Source organism: Simochromis diagramma, unplaced genomic scaffold (assembly GCF_900408965.1).
Source record: "Simochromis diagramma unplaced genomic scaffold, fSimDia1.1 OVJJ01000596.1, whole genome shotgun sequence".
In the NCBI taxonomy this organism is placed as follows: Eukaryota; Metazoa; Chordata; class Actinopteri; order Cichliformes; family Cichlidae; genus Simochromis; species Simochromis diagramma.
The window spans coordinates 13,414,580-13,437,366 of record NW_024387245.1 but is presented as its reverse complement, the minus strand read 5'-3'; the positions used below and the strand labels follow the sequence as shown (position 1 = coordinate 13,437,366).

The 22,787-nt window shown below is 41.1% G+C and overlaps 2 protein-coding genes and 1 long non-coding RNA gene across 9 annotated transcripts in view; 2 read left to right on the top strand and 1 right to left on the bottom strand.

The window, feature by feature from the left end:
- Positions 1 to 22,787, bottom strand: part of morn5 (MORN repeat containing 5) — a 43,992-nt gene that overhangs the window by 12,369 nt on the left and 8,836 nt on the right. The window contains exon 5 of one of the 2 annotated variants that reach the window (XM_040053354.1): positions 14,142 to 15,158. The exons of the other annotated variant lie outside the window; for it this stretch is intronic. Coding sequence (XP_039909288.1) covers positions 15,037 to 15,158 — 122 coding nt within the window. The 3' untranslated portion in view covers positions 14,142 to 15,036. Of the gene's footprint in view, positions 1 to 14,141; positions 15,159 to 22,787 lie in introns of those variants that run through there. 2 annotated transcript variants of the gene reach the window in all.
- lhx6a (LIM homeobox 6a) lies at positions 448 to 13,971 on the top strand. 6 transcript variants are annotated; one of them, XM_040053342.1, is made up of 9 exons: positions 626 to 1,240; positions 2,084 to 2,155; positions 2,415 to 2,597; positions 4,325 to 4,446; positions 10,967 to 11,184; positions 11,529 to 11,629; positions 11,724 to 11,819; positions 11,972 to 12,146; positions 12,296 to 13,971. In XM_040053342.1, the coding sequence occupies exons 1-9, from the start codon at positions 1,163 to 1,165 to the stop codon at positions 12,373 to 12,375; spliced, it is 1,125 nt and encodes a 374-aa protein (XP_039909276.1). In that variant the 5' UTR covers positions 626 to 1,162; the 3' UTR covers positions 12,376 to 13,971. The 6 variants fall into 6 exon arrangements, with proteins under 6 accessions (XP_039909281.1, XP_039909278.1, XP_039909276.1 ...); XM_040053341.1 differs by having other exon boundaries at positions 634 to 1,240; positions 10,964 to 11,184; XM_040053346.1 differs by having other exon boundaries at positions 1,225 to 1,240; positions 2,386 to 2,597; positions 10,964 to 11,184.
- On the top strand, positions 15,736 to 17,474 carry LOC120747466. Its single transcript, XR_005699131.1, has 2 exons — positions 15,736 to 15,976; positions 16,998 to 17,474. It is a non-coding gene; the product is annotated as an uncharacterized LOC120747466 (long non-coding RNA).

Genomic DNA, 22,787 nt, shown 5'->3' with positions numbered 1-22,787 from the left:
CAAACAAACACATTAATCTGTGGATTTAAACGTAGCGCCAGCTGTAAATCGTGAATATTTGCCCTACTAATATACATCTTTTAACTTATTACTTAAACATCAAATTTATTCTTATTTTTTAATGAATTTTAACTTCAACCAGTTTTATTTTATAAATACATGATGCCTTGAATCGCAATATTTATGTTCTTTAAATAACTGCAAGCATAGCGACAACTGGCATAAAATTATCCAAAATATTAACGGAATTATATTTTGAATCATGGAGTTGAATTAAATTCAGTCTCAAAATTGTCTTCTCTTTAATAATGACTATTTTTTCTTTTATATATATATATAAATGAGTAATAAGAACATACATATGGTTTTATCCGCATATACACAATAATCAGCGTGTATATAACAAAAACTTTGGTTTTCGAGCGCAAACTTGTGCGTTAATCGCCGCATTGTTGTCCGCGGTCAACGCCAGCTGTATATTTCCAGTAGCAAATAAATGACAATCATATAAACAAGTATAATTTTATTTTTTTCCCTCTGCTGCTATAAATGTCTAAGATATCAAACATCCACCAGCAGAGCTTTGAGGAATCAGAACTGTTCCGAACTGCGCGTCCAGCCTTCTCACGCACATGAAACTCTTTACTCGCCCTCCCCCTTCTTTAACTATAAGGCAGGCCAGAGTCTCGCACAACTTTCACTGCAGCTCTGCAGAGACACTCAGGTTCTCCGCTCGCCTGTGCAGCCCCGCAGGTCTCTGCTGAACCTCAAAAGCTTTTCTTTTTGGGGGGAGTTTTTACGAGGCGCCTCGATTTGATTCACTTCCTGTGGTCGGACCCCCGATCAGAAAAGCGAAAGAGAGAAGAAGAAGACAGAGAGAGAGAGAGAGAGAGACAAGGGCAAACGTAAGAAATCTGTTGTGAAGAGCAGCAAGCAAAACTCTCCGGCGCTGCGTGGCTGCATCACTGCCGTGACAGACCGTGTTCGTGTTTTAAAGAGACACTTTTTTGTAAAACAAAAGTGCGCGCCACAGTTCATTCATGGTACGGATATAACTGTTTTTCCCCATTTTTTACTTTTTTGTTTTCTTTTGTTTTTTCACGCCCATCGCCGACTATTCTCCTGATCCCAGACTCTGGAAACTCTGAGACGCCAGGGGTTCATGTACTGGAAAAATGAAGTGTTGTCCCCTCTTTCAGAGGGAAATAAAATTCTGTCCGAAGGAATCCCAACAAAGCAGGTACTGACACGCAATGTTTGGGCCTTTAAAAAAAAAGGTTTAAAATGACTCTACTTGCAGCTAGTCATATGTGCAGTGCGGATGCTATACTAGGCTCTAGCTTTACTGTGGGATATTTTCAACATGCCAGTTTCTTCTCTCACTGAACGGGACGGACGGCAGAAGCGCGCAGTTTCTTTGGCAGCCCCCCGGGGAGGGGATCGTGCGGGGATTTTTATTTTTTTTTTGTCTCTCCGCGATCTCACAAGAATCATGTTTCTTGTGTGTATGTGGAGATCAGCTGCACGCGCTTCTTCTGCGTATGAATGGCGTGATTTGCTGTCCGCGAGCCTCTCGAGCGCTGCCAACTCGCGTGAAGAGAATTAGATTTTAATTACAGCCATTAAAAATCAAATTTGCAATTCTTTGGGTGACCGTTGCCTTTTTTCCACCCTGATTGACAGTTGAAATTGACACTCCGTGTCCCTCTTATCCCCCCAGCGTTTCAAGCTATTTGTAATTACAGGTAGTCCCCCCCACCGAAAACACACACACACACACCACTCCACTCCCCATCCTCCAGTCTCGTGTCCTGGATTGCGAAGAAAATACTATTATTCTGAGAGGCATGGGTTAAGGGCAGGGGGAACAAAATCAATCCAATTTGAGATAGCTTCATTAAAACATTGCCTTTTGTTGCAGGGGGCTTTTAAACAGGTTTAACCGGGGGTTATTGTCAGGGCTACTTTAAATAGGAGTAGCCTCGGAGAGCTGTCCGCAAATGTATCCCGAGGATTGCTCGGCTCAGCTGATGATGAGACGGAGAAAGTGATGACCCGCCGCTCACTGATCGTTTTCTTGTAGGTGATCTCCACCGAGCACCAGAGCACACCGGGAGCCTCGCGCTGCAGTGTGGACTCTAAGCACACGCCAATGGTGAGAGCTTTATTGCCCGTTTATGCTTTAAAACATATATGTTTAAAAAAGGCTCTTTCAGTGCGCCGATAGCGTGCAGCGGATGACCGTTTGGCCCACGCGCATTCACGCTGGCGAAAATTTGTGAATTATGCGCGCACTGCAGTGCAAACGCATGGTAAAAAAATGGCGACACCTGAAAACTGTCAACGCGCTGATGAGGATGATCGGTGTGTGTGTGTGTGTGTCAGTGCTGAGCTCTGCTGATGCCCTCTTGCAGTCTCACTCGGACGGAGAATCCCAGCGGTCCAACATGGAGCGGGAGGACACCCGCTCTTCCCCCAGCACTCCGTCCACCCCCTCCGTGTGCTCGCCGACCTCCACCACCAGCTCGGTGCCGTCCACCGGGAAGAACCTGTGCGCCAGCTGTGGTCTGGAGATCCTGGACAGATACTTGCTGAAGGTGAGAGGCCGGCCATACTTTTAGACTTTTTGTTTTCCTTTTTACATTAACAGACAGAAATAGTTCGTCTGCACAAGGCAATCGGGAGCTAATGAAGAAGGATGCTGTGCTGACTCTGCCCTTATTTTTGGATTTGGGGGCCCGCCGTAAGTTCGCACGGAATTTAACGCAATTTGGAGATTGAAAGCAAAAATAAATAAATACAACTTCAAACTGAAAACAGAAGAAAAAGAAAAAAAGGTTGCAATGATATTTGAAAGCAGCTATATGCCTGACTTACTTAAAACTTTTATTATCTAGCCAACTCGGAAAACAGGAAAAGACACAAGAGGCGATTTGTTTCTAAATCTCAGCCATGTTATCGCCACCGTAACATTTCAGGAAACGGAGATTAAACGGCGCTCTGTGTTCGGGAGACCGCAGACAGTCACAACAGGGATGTTTTGGTTCTTTTGCTGTTTCACAGCCAGGACGCCCTGCTTTTGTCGCGTGCGCTTTCCAACCCCAAACAATCTTCACTAGTGCGCGCGCGGCCGTGTGTGTGTGTCAGGAAGTGTGAAGATCATTAGTTCGTTATCTGCCTACTTTGTTCTCCATCCGCGGGACAGATAAGACAAATGAGATTGTTTTATTTAAATATTTAATGTCTGGTCTTAAATTAAACGTTTATGCTATTATAATAAATTAGTCACGCTGAAATTTTTATTTTATTTTATTGTATTTTTCATGTCCAGAACTATTAGTTTATCTGCAATTATCTATAGAAGACGTTTTGTCTATACATGTTGTAAATTCTCTGGATAGGTTTAATTTATACGATCTCAAAAACTAAACAATTAAAATATTTTGTGTGCAACAATTGTTTGTCTTCTTTATTTAGACATTTAAAAAAAGTAATACATTTTCCCCATGATTTTAAATGTCGGGACTGATCATTTAACACCGTATTCAAAATAATAATTTAAAAAACTCAAATTCATCAACGAAAAATATATCTATTAGGCCAAATAATAAGTACTAATAATCATTTAAGGTTATAAATATAAATCTAACATTAGGGCAAGTGTTTTTGGCAGCCTCCTTTAACTCTCATAAGAATAAATAGACAAGCCGGATGGCTTTGCTGCCTGTAAGCTTGCAAAAGTATAATTTAAAAAAAAAAGTTTTTTAAACATTTTTTAAATTATTGTTTTCCTAAACGATTATAGTGCTGTTTAACGAAGAAAAAAAATCCAGTCACAGAAAATATCGGTTGATGCCTTAATATTTCGTATAATATCGTAATTGCCAATAAAATATGTTTTAGGACAAAACAAACAAGCAAAAAAAAAAAAACCTCCTAAAAAGCATATTGCTAAAATACAGAAACATCTGTGATAAGCTGCACGCCTTATAGTTTCAGCATTATATTCATAAATGGCTCAAAATTGTGAGGTATTTTTATTATTTAGAGTTTTTTGTATTTTATTTATTCATTTACAATAATGAGTAAAAATATATTTTAAAAATTGTTTTAAAAAATGTATTTATAGCTCTCATAAACATTCAAAATAAGCTCACGATCGATCGGATTTGCGCAGGCGCGTTCATAACGCATGCTGCTGCATCACGTCAGTGTTCCACAGTGTGACAGAGTCATTACTCACCACAGCAGACACCCTAAGTCCTTAATGCGGCCTTATATCATCAGTTTGTGTGTGTTTGACACGCTTGGTGTCTCTTTGCAGGTGAACAACCTGATTTGGCACGTGCGCTGTCTGGAGTGCTCAGTGTGCAGGACGTCACTACGTCAGCACAGCAGCTGCTACATCAAAAACAAAGAGATCTTCTGTAAAATGGATTATTTCAGGTAGGGTAAGTTTATGGCCGTGTTTTCAAAATACCACGTCCGCCCCTCTGCCAGCACAGCTCTCTCTCTCCCCCTCTCTCTCTCTTGTCGCACACACGTGCACTCACGCACGCTTATCCTTTGAAACGTATGCATGTGGGTTGCCTCATATATTCTTGAAAAGCCTTTTCAAAAACTGAAAGTGTGTAACAAAATAAAAGCTTTTGCCTACAGCGAAGGGCTGAAAGATTCACAGTTTTGTTATGGCTATCCAAAAAACGCGACATTTTCAGCAGCTAGGCCTATAAAAGGAAAAACACTGGAGTGCTGCACTCTGGGAAAATTTCCCTAAAGTGTTTAAAAAGTTGTGGGCTGATGTAGTTTTACGCTATTTAAAGAAAAACGCTTTTGACCTTGTTATGACCAGCTTCTCTTTACCGCTTTGATCATATCAGATCTTAAAAGGCAAATTAAAGTTAGCACACTTTAGTTTCTTTTCGCTTATTTATGCATTTCCAGTGCACTGTGCCAGACTGGCTGGGCGTGTTTTTGTGTTTTGCAACTGCCCGATCATTGGATCCTTTCTCCAGCATTTAGTGCCTAAAAGCTGGTGAAATCATTTTCTCATGACTCAGTCTTGAATGAGGTACAAAATTAACACACCACGTGCCACGATGCGCGCGGATAACTGTTTTAACACCCTGACAGGGACACGTGATGTAAACGGAAATTAGCGGAAATGCCAGTTTGAGCTGTCCGGATTTAGTCGGTCCCTAAAGACAAACAGAGCTTAAGCGCAAAAAAGGAAATGCCTATCTATTCTATAATAAAAGGATATGTCTCATTTTTAAAAAGCAAATACAATTTCAATTAGAGAATCAAGCCTAATAACAATAATAATAAAAACCCCAATGATGATTGTTTAGTAAACCTTAAAAATTAAATATCTCTGATAATATATCTAAAATAATACAAAATAAAATTGTATACCGTCTGTATACAACATGCCATGAATGCGTAGGCAAATTTTGTACAATTTTATTACAATACAAGCTGGACTAAGAAAGCCTGTCTGATGTGTTGACTCAGTTTTCTATTCCCTTTTTGTGTGTTTTTGTGAGTGCCAAGAGGAAAATATAAAAATGTGTGCAGGCCTGTGTGTGTGTGGTAGTACAGGGTTAAATGGGGTTCACAGCCACAGCAGCATCAGTATGGTAAATTTCTGTTCAGTAGCCTGGAGCTGGTGTATTAATCGTATGGACACGTGTGCCAATTTGTGCTTAACGCTCTGTGTGTGTGTGTGTGTGTGTGTGTGTGTGAGTGAGTGCGTGCATGGAGCTGCAAGTGAGCGTTAGTGTTTGTCTGATCAAAATCTGACACCAAGTCACTGCTCTGAGGTTTATAATCACCAGCAATTAGTTGTCCCCCCACCCCAGACCCTCAAGCCCCCAGACCAGCAATTAGACTGCCCCGAATGCCTGGTCAGCATGTAACTCGTGTGAATGTGGCTTATGTCCAAACTGAAAACACACCCTGAGACAGATACCTGCACACGGACAAACATGTAATAAGAAACATAAAAACACAAATGTGAAACTTTGAAATGGGTATTAGCAGAAATGCCCAATGCAAACACCTGCACACATAATCCACCTACTCACACTCACACTGGGGTCACCAACACACACAGATCTCTGTTTATTTATGCATGTCTAGCAGCTGCCAGTCATTTTGCTCATTTTTTCCCGAAAATGGAGACTTTCGTGTTTGCTCTGCCGCACCATAATATTTTACCAACCCAGCTCTGGTTAAATGCTCCCTCAGAATTTACCTCCACACTGATCACTGAGAGACTCAGAAATGCTTTTTAAATGTGGACGCTTAAATACGTCATAGTATCAGATCTCCAAAGATGGTAATGAATAAAACAGTTTAAGCTCTCTTACAGTCAAAGAGTTTTAAGCGCTTGATTGTTTTAAGCTATATTGTCACTTGTTGGTAGAGTTGTCTTTCATCAGATTGCTTCTCTTTCTCCTCTGTGCGCCAACGAATTAAAACAGAGAAAACCTCGGCAATGTGGCGTCATCCCATTATAGGAGAAGTGCAACACTGCAGCAATTATTATTTCTTTTAATCATCAAGGCATCTGACAAATATTTAGTCACTTACTCTTTAGCGTTTTAAAGGCCTGAAAGTGGCAACAAATGTACATAATCAGACGCCAAAGACTTCAATAATCTAATCTAATCTCTTTTTAGAATTACTGCAGTATTTTAGCCCCAGATATTAAAAGCCATTTGTCATTATTGTGCTAATTTAATTTTCTTTGCTCTGTAGTGGTTGATTTCTGCATCCTGGGTAAAAATGAAATGCGTTTGTTGTGTATAATGAGGGTCACTTAGGGCCTCTTTCTGGTTAATTTGGTCATAGATGTAGTTAAGTGGCATTTTTAAACCTATATGGTTGTTAATTAATTATTTAAACGCACAGAAAGCTAAGAAAATATTTAATTCATAGAAACTGGGGGTCTAAATTAAACTGTCACATAAACTGACACATTTCCCCCTAAAATAAAACGTATTATTACTCTTGTTATTTTTCCTAATTTTGTTTAAAACGTTTTTTAATAAAGGGTGTGAATGAAAAGGGTTTTTTCTGAACAGATGTTTTATAAGAAAAACTTATAGTTATTTTCACAAAATGCTAAGCAACTAATTTCCTAAATTTAGAAGTTTAAAAACTGGTCAAAGGACCTAAACCGCTCCACAGTTTACCTCACATTTGCCATCTATCTGCTGTACAGAACTATGACTCTAAAGACAGGGATGACAAGCACAGTCATAAAAGGGTTCATAATGCAGATACGCAGATTAAAAACTACTGCAAGAGAATAGTTAGTATGGTTACAATATGTGGACGAAACCCCTCTTTTGCACAATAACATCAGTACTTTTGGATTCGATGTCCTTATAAGTCACTCTGAGAATGTGATGCTATTTTAAAAAATGCTGCATTGAAGCTTTGCTGCAGGGCTGGGGCCTGTGCAATGGTTACTTCTGTAAATATAAACTGTAATCTGGGTTTAGGCCAGATTTAAACTAGGCTAAACACCGCTGCAAGTCCAGATCCTTTGGGCTGCTTTCAAACCTCTGGAGATATTTCCTCATCTGTGTCAGCCTCTCATCTGGCTTTGGACTGACAGCTGCTTTAATGGGGCGTAATAGCAGGAAATCAGAGTGGGTTTCCCTCCATATACGTGTGTATGTGTATGCAGAGGTTGGGTGGGGGCAATGTCAGCGTTATAGGGGTGCAGGACAGAGCCCCCGCTGTGCCTCTCAAACCCATGTCAGGCCTTGGGGGCTTGCTTTCTCTCTCTCTCTCTCTCTTTACCACACACACATACGCAAACCATTTCTATATCAGCCTCCTCCCCTCTCCCCCCTCGCCTCCTTGCAGCCCTCCCTCGCCTTGCCCCATAGAAACCCCATCCGCGTCCGTGAGCTGCAGGCCACACAGGAAGTTGCCCTAATCAGGGGCACCCCGTGACACTGACACTGTAACCAGAGTCCACGTATGTAATGAACTTCGTGGGTGAGATGAGAGCACATGTGGATGTGTGCATGTCTCTTTATGCGTGTGTGTGTGTGCGCTTGAATTTTTTTTATTTTTTTGCAATAATAATTATTCATCAACCACCCACCTCTGGTTAGCTGATTAGGTCTCCATAGCAACAAAGGAGAGCAGCAGCTACAGAGATTTTTATCAAGAAGCGAATGAATTAAAATTATAATAAGACATCTGTGACACACAGTGTTACGCTGCTCAGTTAAAGCGCTGCACTACATTATTCATGCCGAAAATCAGATTGGCTGTTCCAAAGAAAACTGCCCGTATTCCTAGTTACTACAGGCTAAAAGAGCAGCGGATGAGAGTGTCAAGGACTTGTATTTTCTGCAGGGTTTATCCATAAAACCCTGATCTATTGAAACCTGTTAAAAGACGTAAAGCATATGAAACATTTCCCCTCTTTTTCTCAGCTCAGAATCCTGTCAGCCTAATGTGAACCTCTCGCACACAAACCGCACAGCCTCTCTCAGGACAAATCTAATAGAGATTAGCATGTTCTCAGAGCACATCATAAATAATCCAAAAAACGTGTACCTCCTCAGGCCCCTCTTTCAGCAGCAGGTGAATTACTGTATAAAAAAAGAGTAAAAATTAGACAGAATAAGGGGAGCAAATAGGAGAAGTCTGAGGAGGAAAGGAAGTTTTGCGGTGAGTGATATAAGGGCTGCGAGGATTGACACGGATCCAAAATAAATATCAGTTTTTTGGTGCAAAGGGAAAATAAGATACAGAAAAAGTATGGGTGCAGAAGTAGGAGGGAGGGCAGGAAGACAGAAGAGGAGGAGGGGGTTAAAACAAGGGATGGTTTGCAGCTTTTTCTGGGTTCTGTCTCAGACCATGAAACTGACAAGCTGTCATGCTGCATTAGCTGCAACGTTCCACAATGTTTTCCTCTTTACTGTAGAAACAGGCCCGACTTCTCTGTAACAGTCTGAAAGGATATCGTACAGTGAGCCGTGCAGTCCATTTGTCTCCCGGAGCGGCTTTAATGGCACATAAGAGGTTGTTTGGTTAAATCTGAACATATCAGAGACAACTTAAGCCCTTAGTGGGTGCCATGCCAGCCAATTTTCCTTGAAGGTCATCACAAGGACTCGCTGTTACAGTCGCACTGCTTTTCCCCCTTGATGAATACCATTTTTTGCATTTGTTGTGATATCTATATAATTTGTTGACCTGTGATGATAAAAACTAGGCTGACCCTCAAACAGTAGTCGCCTAATGATGCCCCATAAATAGTCTGCACCACACTACATGCATAAAAGTGACTTCTGGCAAACAAGCTCCTGCACATAAGGAGGGTTACAAGCTTGTGAGATGTCAGGGCCTTAGTATGCTTTCATCCTAGATAGAGTGGACTTGAGTGCACGCATACGCTGCCAAACCCACTCACTTGGCAGCCCTTGTGCTCCTCTGCACCCCCAGCTCTCTTTGCTCGCTCTCTCCGCCGCTTACGCTCTCCACTTTGCCATTTCCCCCCAGCCCTACGACTCCCTGTCTCAGTCACTTACGTCCTCTCTCTCTCTCCATGACTGTTCTTTTCCGGCTCCCTGCCCTCCGCCAGCTCCACTGACCTCTGACTCTAAATATGGCTCATGTTTGTGGCTGTGTATGGAGCAGCGAGCGAAATATCGGGGTGAGCACGGCTGATGAATGTACAGAAATCCGGCTGTACAGTGCAGCACACTGCGCATGTTTACCCCCACCCCCTTCCACGCCAGTTTTACCCTTGAAGAAGCACTTTCTTTCAGGCTGCTTACAAATCTGGCCTCCTCCAGCAGAATTGGCAGCTGCCGACCCCAACAATGGCTCTTAACATAACCATAACCATCTCCAACCTAAAGCGTTTGATACCCATTAAAACCCATAATGGGTCCTTCAAATGAGGCGCTTAATATCTTTTTATTCTTGTGCAAAACAGGGAACATCTATAATATTTCTGTTGCAATAAAATGGAGATTTATTTGGATACTCCACGGACCCAGCTGCACGGTAAACACAATCTCGTGAAGGGATATGAGATATTCGACATTTTTCCTCTAAACAAGTATCATCTGTATTGCCTATGTCTGATATATCTTATTTCATAAAGCACAAGTGCTGCAGCTCAATTTGACTAATTTCTACACACATATTACTAATGTACTATTACATTTCAAAATACTTTTTTAATATTTGGGATTTGCATTTTTTCTTTTTAGAAGAATGGCCACCGACATACGGGATAGGAAGGCCTTTTTGTGGGATTAGTTATAAATCTACAGCAGCCTTTATTTCTTCTTTGACCCCCGTGTCCCGTTTTATCTCCCTCATTTAAAACATTTAAACTAAGCAGATGTTCAGCTATCTTATTTCTTGCTAATGAGGAATTGTCTTGAAGCATTTCTAGCCTTACATCTTTGATCCTCTTTCTCTCTCCCACCAACCACCCATCCATAACAGCAAGTTAGGTGGTTTGGGTTTATTCACCGCCAACCTCGCTGTTGCTATCAGTTACAGCGAGGCGATCTAGAATGATGTCATCCGGGTTTTTCTTCATCTTCCACTGTGTTTAAAGCCAACCTGGCTTATGTGTGTTTGTGTGTGTGTGTATATATGTGTCAGGGGCTTCATGCATCAGTCAGGAAATTGCAGGTGTTGGTTTGTTTGCATTCAAGGCTCAGCTTGCAGCCGCACTCAGGAGTCTTTTCTGAAAGCCATATCCTCCTCCTCCAAGGTTTCCTTTAAAGCTTCTGAGCTTTGCCAGAAATTAAAAAACAAATTCATGTCAAACTTCACTTCAAGAAAATATTCTCAAAGAAAAGGAAGTCACTGTGTATGTTTCATTTTCTGTTCTGCAACAATTTTATCTTTTTCCCTTTTTTTACCCATAATTCCTCATTCTGCTGCTCTGTTCTTCTCCCCCTCACAGTAGGTTTGGTACTAAGTGTGCCCGCTGCGGGCGGCAGATATACGCCAGCGACTGGGTGCGGCGTGCAAGGGGAAACGCATACCACTTGGCATGTTTTGCCTGCTACTCGTGTAAGAGGCAGCTGTCCACGGGAGAAGAGTTTGGTTTGGTGGAGGAGAAGGTCTTGTGCCGAATCCACTACGACACCATGGTGGAGAACCTCAAAAGAGCAGCTGAGAGCGGTGAGTGGTTGGGTAAATGACAAGATATATCTGAAGCTGTGCTTTTCAGCAAATTTATTGTCTGATTGAATCATTCCTTGTCACAACTATTTCAAATGATTGATATCTGTTAATTTTCTGAGAACGGTAATACCTACAGAATTAGCATGTTATGCTGCAAGAGCGGAAAAGTAGGCCACGGCTCTTAAATTTGGGTCCCTGCTGGGGCATCAAAACTCCTGAGGTCCCTTTGATATGATACATTTTTCAAGTCCTGTAGACTACCTATGTCTCCTGACATCTATAGTCACTTTATTTATCACTGAACTATTATCTGACTTGCATGTGTGTGTGTATTTTTGTAGGCAATGGCATCACATTAGAGGGAGCAGTTCCAACAGAACAAGACAGTCAACCCAAACCGGCCAAAAGAGCACGGACATCGTTCACTGCAGAACAGCTACAGGTGAGAAACGCTCTCAGCAACACCGAAGTGCACAACGTTGATTTACTGTGCCAAAGCCCTGACACAGTACCTAATATTTTGTCTCATTGTGCAGATCATGCAGGCACAGTTTGCTCAGGACAACAATCCGGATGCCCAGACGCTACAGAAACTAGCCGACATGACAGGCCTAAGCAGAAGAGTCATACAGGTGAGCAGTGTGTATAAAAAGCACGAATGGATGACGTCAATATAATTAAATGTTAAAATGCTAAACTAATGAAACACATTCTTACAGTACACTGAAAAGACAAACTTTAAGAATATAGCCACATGATGTCTGGTTACATTGCATCTTCATAGGTGTGGTTTCAAAACTGCAGAGCAAGACATAAAAAGCACACGCCCCAGCACAGCGGGGCTCCTCAAGGTCATCCTCAGTCCAGGATACCCTCATCTCTGCCCGATGAGCTGCATTACTCTCCGTTTGGCAGTCCCGAGCGAGCGCGCATGGTGGCCCTTCATGGGTACATTGACAGTGAGTTATCATTTACTGTGGTGTAAATAGGCACATCATTTTTAGTATTTGTTTTGACTTTTTAAATTATGGGAGTTGCTTTGTAAGACACACATTTTGCTTTTCTTTTTTTTTTTAATCTTGTGTGTTTTTTATGATTTGCTCCCCAGGTCATCCCTTCTCTGTCCTGACCTCTCAGAGTCTCTCTCATCAGGCCATGTCGCTGCCTCAGCTCCCCCTCAGTCGCTAGTTCTCCGACATGGCCCTTATGACCCCTGACCTCCCGATCCCAACCCCTGATCTAACATCAGTGATGTCTCATGAACCAACTCGAAGGTCATCCAGGAGTCAGCGTGGAGAAGAGACAAATATTGCAGGAGCCTTGTCCACTGAAACCAGAAAAAAAGAGAAATGGATGAACGAGATAAAAGCTAAAAAACCATCTGTGATTATGTTCTTTTCTGGGGATAGGACTTCCAAAAACGACTTTGAAGCGTTTATCATTAAACTCACAGACTATGTTTCACACGGACCCTTTTGCTTCACGTGTACAGCATCCTCCACTCTACTCAGCCACCACCTAATGTGGAGGTGAAGGGAGCTTTAAAGGGATAAACTGAGCAAGGAAACTTCTTGAAGTGCTGTCAAAACACGAAGAGAAATTTAAAGGGGAACTATCTTTGTGGCCCAAAGGCCACAGTAGACCACATTAGAGGTAAGGCTCCTGGCTCTTTTCTCTCTAAGCAACCATGAAGGAATCTAAATATAACAGGAATCTTTGATTGTTGAAATATTTTTTATTTCGGAATGACATATTGACTTTATGACGTCTCAGAAAACCAGAAACTTCCTCCTTCCTTTCCCACCGAACTGAGGTGCAGAATTAGAGACAAGAAAATATTACGTGCCTTATCTTTTCCAAAGTGATATTTCTCACTAAACATTTAACCGTTATTACGCAGGAAAAATTATGAGACTCCTAAATCTTCAATTGGCAGAAAATCACAAACTATTTAATAGACTCTGTTGTAGCATTTTGTCTGTTTACCATTTAATGAAGCCGCAAAGGACAACATTGGAGCTGTTGCGTGAATAAAACACCGGTTATAAGCAGGAGTTTGCAGACTTTAAACCGTTACAGTCCTGTTTAAAGAGGAAAGTCTGAGATGACCATACAAGTCAAACTTCACATTCCTGCAAAATCAGACCACATTTCCAGATTTTCCCACAGGTGTATTGTTACTAATTTATAATTTATAAGGTTGCTTGTTCAGCCTCTGTATGTGTGTGTGTGTTCCACACAAGCAGGCAGGGAATATTGTATTGGTACAATATGGACAGTATAAAATGACTGGGTTTGTACATATTAAGATGTGTGTGCGTCTGTGTGTGTGAATGTGTGAGTTTTGGCAGGGGTATAGAGTGTGCATTTGTATTTTAGTTCCATGGCCATAGTGTGAAGAACAGGATCCAACAAGACCTCAATGTCCTTGTATTTATTGAGATGGTAAATCCCTGTAAAGCACTTTTTCCCCCATTTGAAATGTTTTTTTTTGTTTGTTTGTTTTGTTTAAAAAAACATGAAATGAAACAAAAAAGTTTATTTGATAGACTGTGCATCATAAATGTTTTGTGTAATAAAATGCAATAAAATAGAATGTGATATTTTTTTGGTGGCTTTGGATCATTTCTGAGGATAAACTAACAAAGCAATTATTCACGTTTAATTTTCCAAAACATGTCAACTGCGAAGCACAGACAAGTGTGTAAGACAATTAAATCGGGCTCAGATGGAATGAAGTTTCAAATGGTAAATACACAAATAAAATCCATGAATATAAAGTAACTCTGTGTTCCATGTGTATTTTTTTAAGTCAGGCATTGTGTTTTGCTGTAACTTCACTTCTTGTGTGTTTACTTTAGCATTTGTGCTTAGATTAGTGGTTAACAGTGTACATCCTCATGTGTGTGTGTGTGTGTGTGTGTGTGTGTGTGTGCGTGTGTGTGTGTGTGTGTGTGTGTGCTGGGTCTGCATTTTTGTGCAAGACAAAGAGTGCATTATGGGAAATTTCTTCTGCTCTCAAGGGTGTTCATTCATTATTAATTTTATTTGATATTTTTTTAAAAGATGATCTGCTAATGGGAGTTTATGGCGATATGTTGAAGAGTAATTTAATGAGTGCCTGACGCTCGCCCAGCAGATCAAAGCCTTGTCAATGTTACCTGCTAATTTCCTATCTTTGGCAAATTACCTCAGATTGTAGTTTAATACACTCACTTATGAATGCCTGCTAAAATCTTTCATTTAGGCATGAAAAAAACCCTGCAAAAAAAGCACCAAAGCCCCTCAAAACCAACCCTCACACATGAATGGCGCATTTGTGTTACACCAGCAATCTGTGGTGTTTTGCACATCATTAATTCACTATAAATAAGTCAATTCTTATTACAGGGATGGGAAATGTGTTGTTGGATAAAGTTAGAATAACAGAGTTGTTTGGGCAGCATGTATAAAGACTGTTTAACCCAGTTGGAAACTGATTGCCTGTCCTAATTCTTCTGGGTGTGAGATGTAGATCTGAAATAATACAGTATGGCAATCAAAGCACGTAATAAAACTGGATGTATTCTGTGCTGCCTGTAAACTGATTGTAAATGTATTTCCCAGATTCTTTCCATTCCTCTAGCTCCCTCTCTGTAATGCATACAGTATTATGGAAATTAAGATGAATGCACTGAAAGGCGGCTGTTGCACCTCCCAGAATTCATAGGCCACAGCAGCAATGTGGTGGGGGGGGAATAAAACGAGATGATTTAAAAGCATGGACTTGATCATTTACTTTTCAGTCATTAATGCAAAATGTAATACAAGACAGAAATTCCCTATAGCTCGGTTTTAATAAATAACATGCTAAAAGTTAACATTGCTGCTCTCCTCACATCTGGCTGCAGCTGATTTTTCCGGCTCAGCGCCACAAACCTCATCCCAAGCCTTCCGACAAGTCCGCACAATCCACTCATGCTCCTGGTCATCTGGTGTAAAGATCCAAAGGGAAATTATTAGAATTTGTATCTTTTTATTCTTCTTTTTATTCCAGATAAAAGTGAACCATTTAACCATTCTTTTGACCTACACTCTAATAATACAGATTTAATCATATAAAGGCGCACAGCAAGAAGCATTTTTGGTTGAACTCGCTTAAAACGTTTAAATCAAAAACCTAACAGCAAGCATTATCACACCGCAGGTCGCACTGAGTGCGAGGCAGCACCGTTGAAGTGCCATTTAAGTCTCGGTTAAATCTGTCAAAGCAAGATAAGCCCGACAATTAGCAGAAAATAACTTCTCAGAGCCACTTCAGACACCAATAAATAATAACCCCCACACACAAAAAATGGACGCCAATTTTTTTTCTTTTCTTCTTCTTCTTCTTCTTTTTTCTTTCTTTATTTTTTTTTTAACCGAAACGACTGCCAGAGGAGATGATAATAAACCAGTTTTTCGTTGTTAAAAACTGAAACGAGGAGCTAATTGCAGGGGAAGTCGGCTTTTCTCTCTGGAGCGCGCGCAGCTGCACGCACTTGAGCGGCTCGCGGGCCTCACCCCTAGGTTCCACCGCGCGCGGGGCTCCATTGTACAGAGGAGCAGGTCTGCAGCTCTCCCGCTGATTGTGTGTAATTGCCGGCCGAGGGCGTCAACACTAACAGCCTCTTCAAGTGTGAAACGGCCTCTCCCCTCATTCTCTGCCTCTCCTTTTCTACCTGCTCTGATCGGGAGGTCAATTGAACGCGACGGACACGCGGGCAGCTGCCGCCGCGGATCTTTGTAACGCATTTTGTTAGCGGAAAAGGTAATTACGGCAGCTCACACATAACTGAGCGGCCACGAGACTGACCTCAATTAACCACCAACCCCCCAAAACCTTCCTTAATGATAATTAGATTGGGGGGCATTTTCATATTTGCTGCAATTCCGCTTTCTTCAGTGTTGGCAGCGTTTATCTCTGGATTTAAGTCACGTGTAATTGGCACCTAAAGTTAGCTGAGGGTACAGGTGGCTGGCGTATTTACATGCGAGGACAGCACTTTTTTGTGATTTTTAAATTTAGCAGTTTTGACGGTGGTAATTATCAGGCAGGATGGGTATAACTGCAGTGAAATCCCGGGGTGTGTGTGTGTGTGTGTGTGTGCGGGGGGGGGTAATTATAAGAAGGAAAAGCAACACAACAATAACAGAAACAAATTCATCAAACAGTTTTCTGGTCGACTAACAACCTACATGGAGAACCTTTATGTGAGTGTGTGAGAGGAGGGGAGTGTGTGCAAGCGATAATGGCACCTTGTTAAAGTCTGTTTATCTTAATCCTCAAAATACACTCAGAGAGAAAAGTGTTTCCTTCCAGCCTAATGGCAGTGGTGTAACACACATGCACACATACATACATACATATACATGCACACAAAGATATACAGCATGGCTTGACTACAAAAACAAAAATGGGTTTTCTTGTAGCACAGTGGTTGCATAAGAGATGAACAAGGTTCTGCTGAAGTAAATCCAGAATTTGGATAATATTCACAGGAACTCTGTGACTCGCTGAGAAACGACCTGACCCTTCACCGGTGCGATCGATGGAGCACACTTTTGGTTTCTAAGCAAAGGCTCTACAGTGGAAATCAACAAAATGAACACTTAGACAAACATTCAAACATACATAAATAAGTCATCTGTCTCCAATTTTAATGTGGTTTTGTGTCTTGATGACACACACATACAACATGAAACAGCGATGGTTTTACAATTTCTAGCTTTAAATGTATTAATCCATCTGCCAGGGCTCACAGGATTAACACAGGAATCCTGTTTTATAGGAAAAGCAGCGTGAGGATATGTTGCACTCCCCAGCGGACCGGCTGATTTTTATCTGTCTGTGAAACACCTTGGCTGGAAGGGGACAAAGGGAGGGGCCGCGCTTTGGTCACCAGAGAGGTGTTTTCCTTGGCAGTGGAAAGTGTTCGGTGTGCAGCTTGCTCTGCCCAGAGTCTCAACTGGAAGCGGTTATTCCAGAAACAGGAAAACGCTCCAAATAATATGGCAACACATGGCCCCTTCTGAAGCTGCCTGTTGCCAAGACAGAATGCAGTATTCACAACTGATTGTGTGTGTGTTTGTTTGCAGTAATAACAGAACGTATTCAGGCACTCGCCAGTGGAGATTTCCAGCGCAGATGTGACCTATGCATCCCTCATTCTTTTTAAATTACAGTTTCACAGAGCAGTGCAAAATGTCTTAGTACCTTCAAACTTTTAGCAGCAATCTTCATCAGCGATGGCTAATTAAAGTACTAATGTATGTCCCTGGAAGTCTGCAGCAAAGCAGATTAAAAATAGCCTTGTGAGCTGTTTGTATTTAAAAATATTTAGTCTGTTGATTGTGTGATTTGGACTTAACATTTAACAGTAATCATTTCCCTGTGTTGCAGTCTGTTGGTTTTAATTAAGCTGCGTTTGTCTGTGACACAGTGAAGGTGGAAAGACAACTGTTGTAACGATCTCATCATAATGAAAATAGAAATTATTAAAACAAAAAAAAAAAAACTCAAACTGCTTCAGAACTGCAGTCTAAAAAAAATCTATAGTGTTGTTTGTTTTCACATCATGTGCATTTATCAAACCTTCTCACCTACAGGCTATCTGGTTCTTTTAAACTGGATTAGAAAATCTCAACTGATTTAGTGAGATCACTCTTAAATAGGGATGGGTATTGATAAGATTTTCACGATTCCGATTCCATTTTCGTTTCTGTTTAACGATTCGATTCTTTATTGATTCTTTTTTTAAAAAGGAGAACACTAAGATCGAATAGCTTAGAACTTTGTTTTATATCTTCTCTTTGAACAAGATAGAAATTTAGGAGTAACATGGCCTTACAAACCCAACAGTGAGATCTTAAGAGATCCACAGCCTACGGCTCTTCAATGGGGTGTCACAGGGTCCCCGGGAAAAAAAAATTGTAAATGTAAAATTATAAAATAAATATTCTTCTGTAGCAATAACAAAGTATAACATAAATTATTCTGTAGCAATTACACAAGAATATCCAGTAATGTCCCTGCCTACAATTAAACACATTCACTTACCGAAAATCAGGGCATCTGCTGTGGCAAATAGGTGCAAACCTTTTACCACAAACTTAGTCACTGCTCGGTGACATTCGTCTATCCTGGCCTGAAAGGAGACACTACCGGTAGACTGCAGCGAAAACTGCCAGCATCTGAGCCAGACTCGGTCTGTCTCTCTCATCATGGTCACCTAAATGCACAGTAATGGCAGGTTTTGTAATAAAGCAGATCGCGCTAACATAATATGCACTGTTAGTTGATTATTTACCTGCCGCATTAACGGGAGAGAACGTACAAACGTTACCGCTGCTGCTGGGTTGAGATTCACGAGTCCGGAGCAGAATTAAAAACATGACATTCATTTAAGGTCATCATGTGTTTTGTGAACAAATGCTTTTGCATATTCGTAGTGTTTCCTCCCTTAATTAAATATCTACTTTGCAAGTATTGCACGTTGCCCTGTTGTCATCCGTTCTCGTAAAGTATAATCAAACTTTTGAGCGTTTGAGCCGCTTAGGCGCCGTGTTTCCTGCCAGCTAAATGACGCTCCGCAACGTGGTGACGTCATTCGGGGTGACTGGAATCGATAAGGGAATCGTTTGCAAAAATGGCAAACAATTCCAAGGAATTGAAACAGTGGGAACCGGTTCTCAACAAGAACCGGTTTTCGATACCCATCCCTACTCTTAAAGTTAGAGCACAAAGGTGCTACCTCTATCTGCTGCTTGACATGTACTATACTCTTATTTTCCCTTGGTTTATTCTCCAGGTGAGCAATAAGTAACCTACTGCACAACCTACAAACTGCTGTGGGACTTAAGAAGAGGTAGTAAAACCAAAAACAAAATCTGCGATAGATGAATGTGTATTTTGAATCGCTTTCAATAACTGCACAGTGCACACTTCCTTTTTTCCTGTCCTCTGTTCAAATCAGGAGGTAGCTTTGTATCCAAGTGACCTGTCTGACTCCTGCTCGAGACCCTTTTCCAAACTCCCTTCTTCCAGTGTCATCCAACCAAAAACAATAACTGTGCGGAGCTGTGCCAGTCTTTGAAATGCCTCTCGAATCCTAATGAGAAATTATTTTAACTGAGGCTATGAAATCACTAACTTTAGATATTTAAAAAAAAAAAAAAAAAAAAAAAGATAATTCTTTGCTTGATTTGAATCATAAAACTAATTTAGCAGATAATTTAGGACGGATTAGTTTTTCAAGACTGTATGACCTTAAATGAAATAATAAACAGCAGCCAAGAACGACACACTGACTTCATGCGTCAGCGTGTTGGAGGAGGACACTTATCGTCTATCGGTTAAAAAGATCATTCCGTCGGCTTGCAGAGTCATTTTGGTCAATGATTAAAGTGAATATTTGTAATGGGTTTTGTGGAATTAACTGAGCAGACCACTTGGATTCAGAAAGAGAGGGTCATCCATTACTGTTGTCACTGTTTGAGTTGCAACTATTTGGCGTTGGCATTTATCCAGAGTAACTCACGTTTGAGGAGTGGTTTAGGGTTTGGTGCTGAGCTTGAGTAAACTTGAATATGAGGAACAAATTCCCAATCGTTCTATTAATGGCCAGCATCCTCTTTCATGAAATACATCTGTATCTGTATCTGAGGCTTATAAAGCAAAAGAGCACCGTAGTTGAGAATGAGTGACAGCCAGCGTATTTGGAGATTGTAAACAGACTGTATATAAAAGATGGAAGTGCATTAGCGTTGCACTCTTTCCAATGGCCAGCAGAGGGCATTAGGAATGACCTCGGTAAACATTTTTCTGAGAGGTTCGCAGTCTCAGTCACTGGTTTCTTATTGGATACAGCATTTTCTAAATTATGATCAGCATCAGCCAAAAGGAGGCGAAAACAAGGTGTTTTAGAGTAACAATGCCCTTTGAGTTCTTTGTTTCTGGTTCCAAAACATGCTTATCTCGAGGCTTTACAAATGGACTTTGCTAACCAAAAAGTACAATCAGCTTGGCTACTGCCGTCTTAATACACAACGTATAGTTCGAACTCACTCTTGAATCCTCTTCCCTGTAGCTATTTTGTATTTTGTGTTCACTCCCACCACCTTCCATTATCACTATCACTCTACATGGTCCGTTTTTGACAAATCCCTCCATACATACAGGCACTGACAAGAAAGCGCTTTGACTCCAAAAATAATCTAAAACCTCTTGGGGAAAATTATCAACAGATCCTATTGTTTTGCTGCTTGGCGCTGTTCCAAGAAGGACTGTTTGTCCAAGTTTGCAACGGCTTCTTTGCAGAAGGTCCGATTTGGCGGGTAAGGAAAGTTTAGCCAGATATTTCCAAGCAGCAACATGTGGTTCCAGGGGGTAAAAATAATAATTTTTGCAAATTGAGCCAATGAAGACAAAGTCTCATGACTTTGTCTTCATTGGCTCAATTTTTCCCCACAGCGACATAGGGATCTCCTTCCTCTTACTTGCTGCATGCAAACTTCTCCACTGGGAGGGCGGGCCTTCCCTGTGCCCCATCATCCCCGCAGTCCTCATCCTGGGCGGAAACCACGAGGCAATAAATTCAGTCTTCACACCCACTCTGACAAATATGCCTTCACCTCCCAGGGTTGAAAAATAAATCCATACAGGATACGAAGACATTCTTCTCAAGAATTGTATACCAAGACAAAAGGGAGAGTACACATAAGCATAAAGAGTGTATGTAACAGCATTCGCCACATACACAACACATCACTCCACACAAACTGCATATGAACAAAGGGGAAAAAAAGAGGCACAGATCCATTAAACAGTTCCTGTTTGACTTCATATTTATCTAAATCAAAACAGAGTCTGAGTATTGTTGGAAAGTTTTTGGTTCCTCTTCTTTTTCAACTCAACTTCCACCCCCCCACCCCAAAAAAACCTTTCCTTCTTATCCTCCCTTATTCTTTTCCCCCGTATCTCCCTTTCTTCATCACTCTGCAGATCAATACCAGAACTATAATGATGATGAACAACTCGCATTAAGGGAAGGATCGTGAACCAAATTTTTGTCTTCTTACACATACCGATGACATCTGGCAAGGATGTGGATCTGTTTGATTCTCTCTCTACACATATGTAAATGAGGTTTGTGTACCGGTGGAAGTAATCTGCACTGTGTTGCAAGTAGCTCATCTAAATACAAATATCCTGCCCCGAAATACATTAATACCTCAGGGAGCTCGTGAGTCACCTTGTAACTTGTGCCAAGAATCATTTCTTAAGACTTGTTTGTGATTCCTAAAGAGGAAAAACAGTCAATCAGATTCAAACACAAAATAAAGCAGATTTGAAAATGGTTAGATAAGAAGCCAGACATTGAAGCTGGACTCTGTCTTATTTAACAATGAAAGAATGTCAGAAAACACTGACTTGTAGGCTTACGGCAATTAAAACCAGTGTTACAAGAGTTTTGCAGGAGTTTGTCAATACATTGCAGAGCACATGTTCAGAGAAAGGACTGCAAACCCTACAGGCATGAGGCCTACTAAGGCCTGAATAAAGTGCACAGCTATCTATGTGGGAGCTGAGATATTTATCCAGATCAGATTGTTGGATCGACTGGGAAGCCACCTGACGACAGCCTGATGTTGTCAGCCCTGGAAACATGACACTGACTATACGTCTTACATTTTCTAGTGATGAAAAATCATGGCAGGGAGACACGACAAACAGAGGATGTCAGAATTTGGGACACCCGACAGACTGCGTTCACTTCGAATCAAGACTTCCAGTCTGGGCACTCGTTCAGTGGAAAAATGTGTCTTCAATTTTCCACTTTTGACAAATAACAAAAGAGAAAAAAAATTACTGCTGTAGCCTATAGAGGCTTGCCTATCAGATGAAATGCAACAGTGATCTGCCATCAGATAATGCAAGGATAATCCATTAATGTCACTCCATGGGTTCAGTCTTATCAAGACCTTTCCATATGGCCACACTGTATACTTTGAGAGTTGTAGTTATTAAATATGATGAAAGAAAAAGGGTCCTAAAAGCGCTCTAGTAAAGCAAATCCTTCACTGATGCCATTGCCATAACTCACGTTTTTAAAGTGAGTCACTCGTGGATTTTTCCTTTGATCAGATCCACCTTTCCACCATGTCTTGCTTGCCTGAACTATTTGTGTAATCTCGCTGACGGACATACTGTGCAGTCAGATGCACAGAACAGAACGTATGAAACTCTGAAAGAGGAACTGAGTATTTACTATGTTAAAAGTAGCTTCAATAGAGTTTAATGAAGTTTAGCAAAAGTTCAATCAGAAAGACTAATGCGGTTTACATTCTCTCTCTCACCATGTCTCATCAGCAGCTCTCGAACGTCTAGAACAGCCCACTTCAAAAGTGAAAAAATTCACCTACACCCCATACCCTACTTTTTACTTTTTTTTAATCAATCAAGCTTGTGCAGTAGTATCAGAAAAGTCTTGTTTGTGAAATTCAACTGGTGTCATATGATATTTTTCACACAATTGCCCACCTCCCACCTGGATGCACCACGATAGTCTTGAAACAGTCTT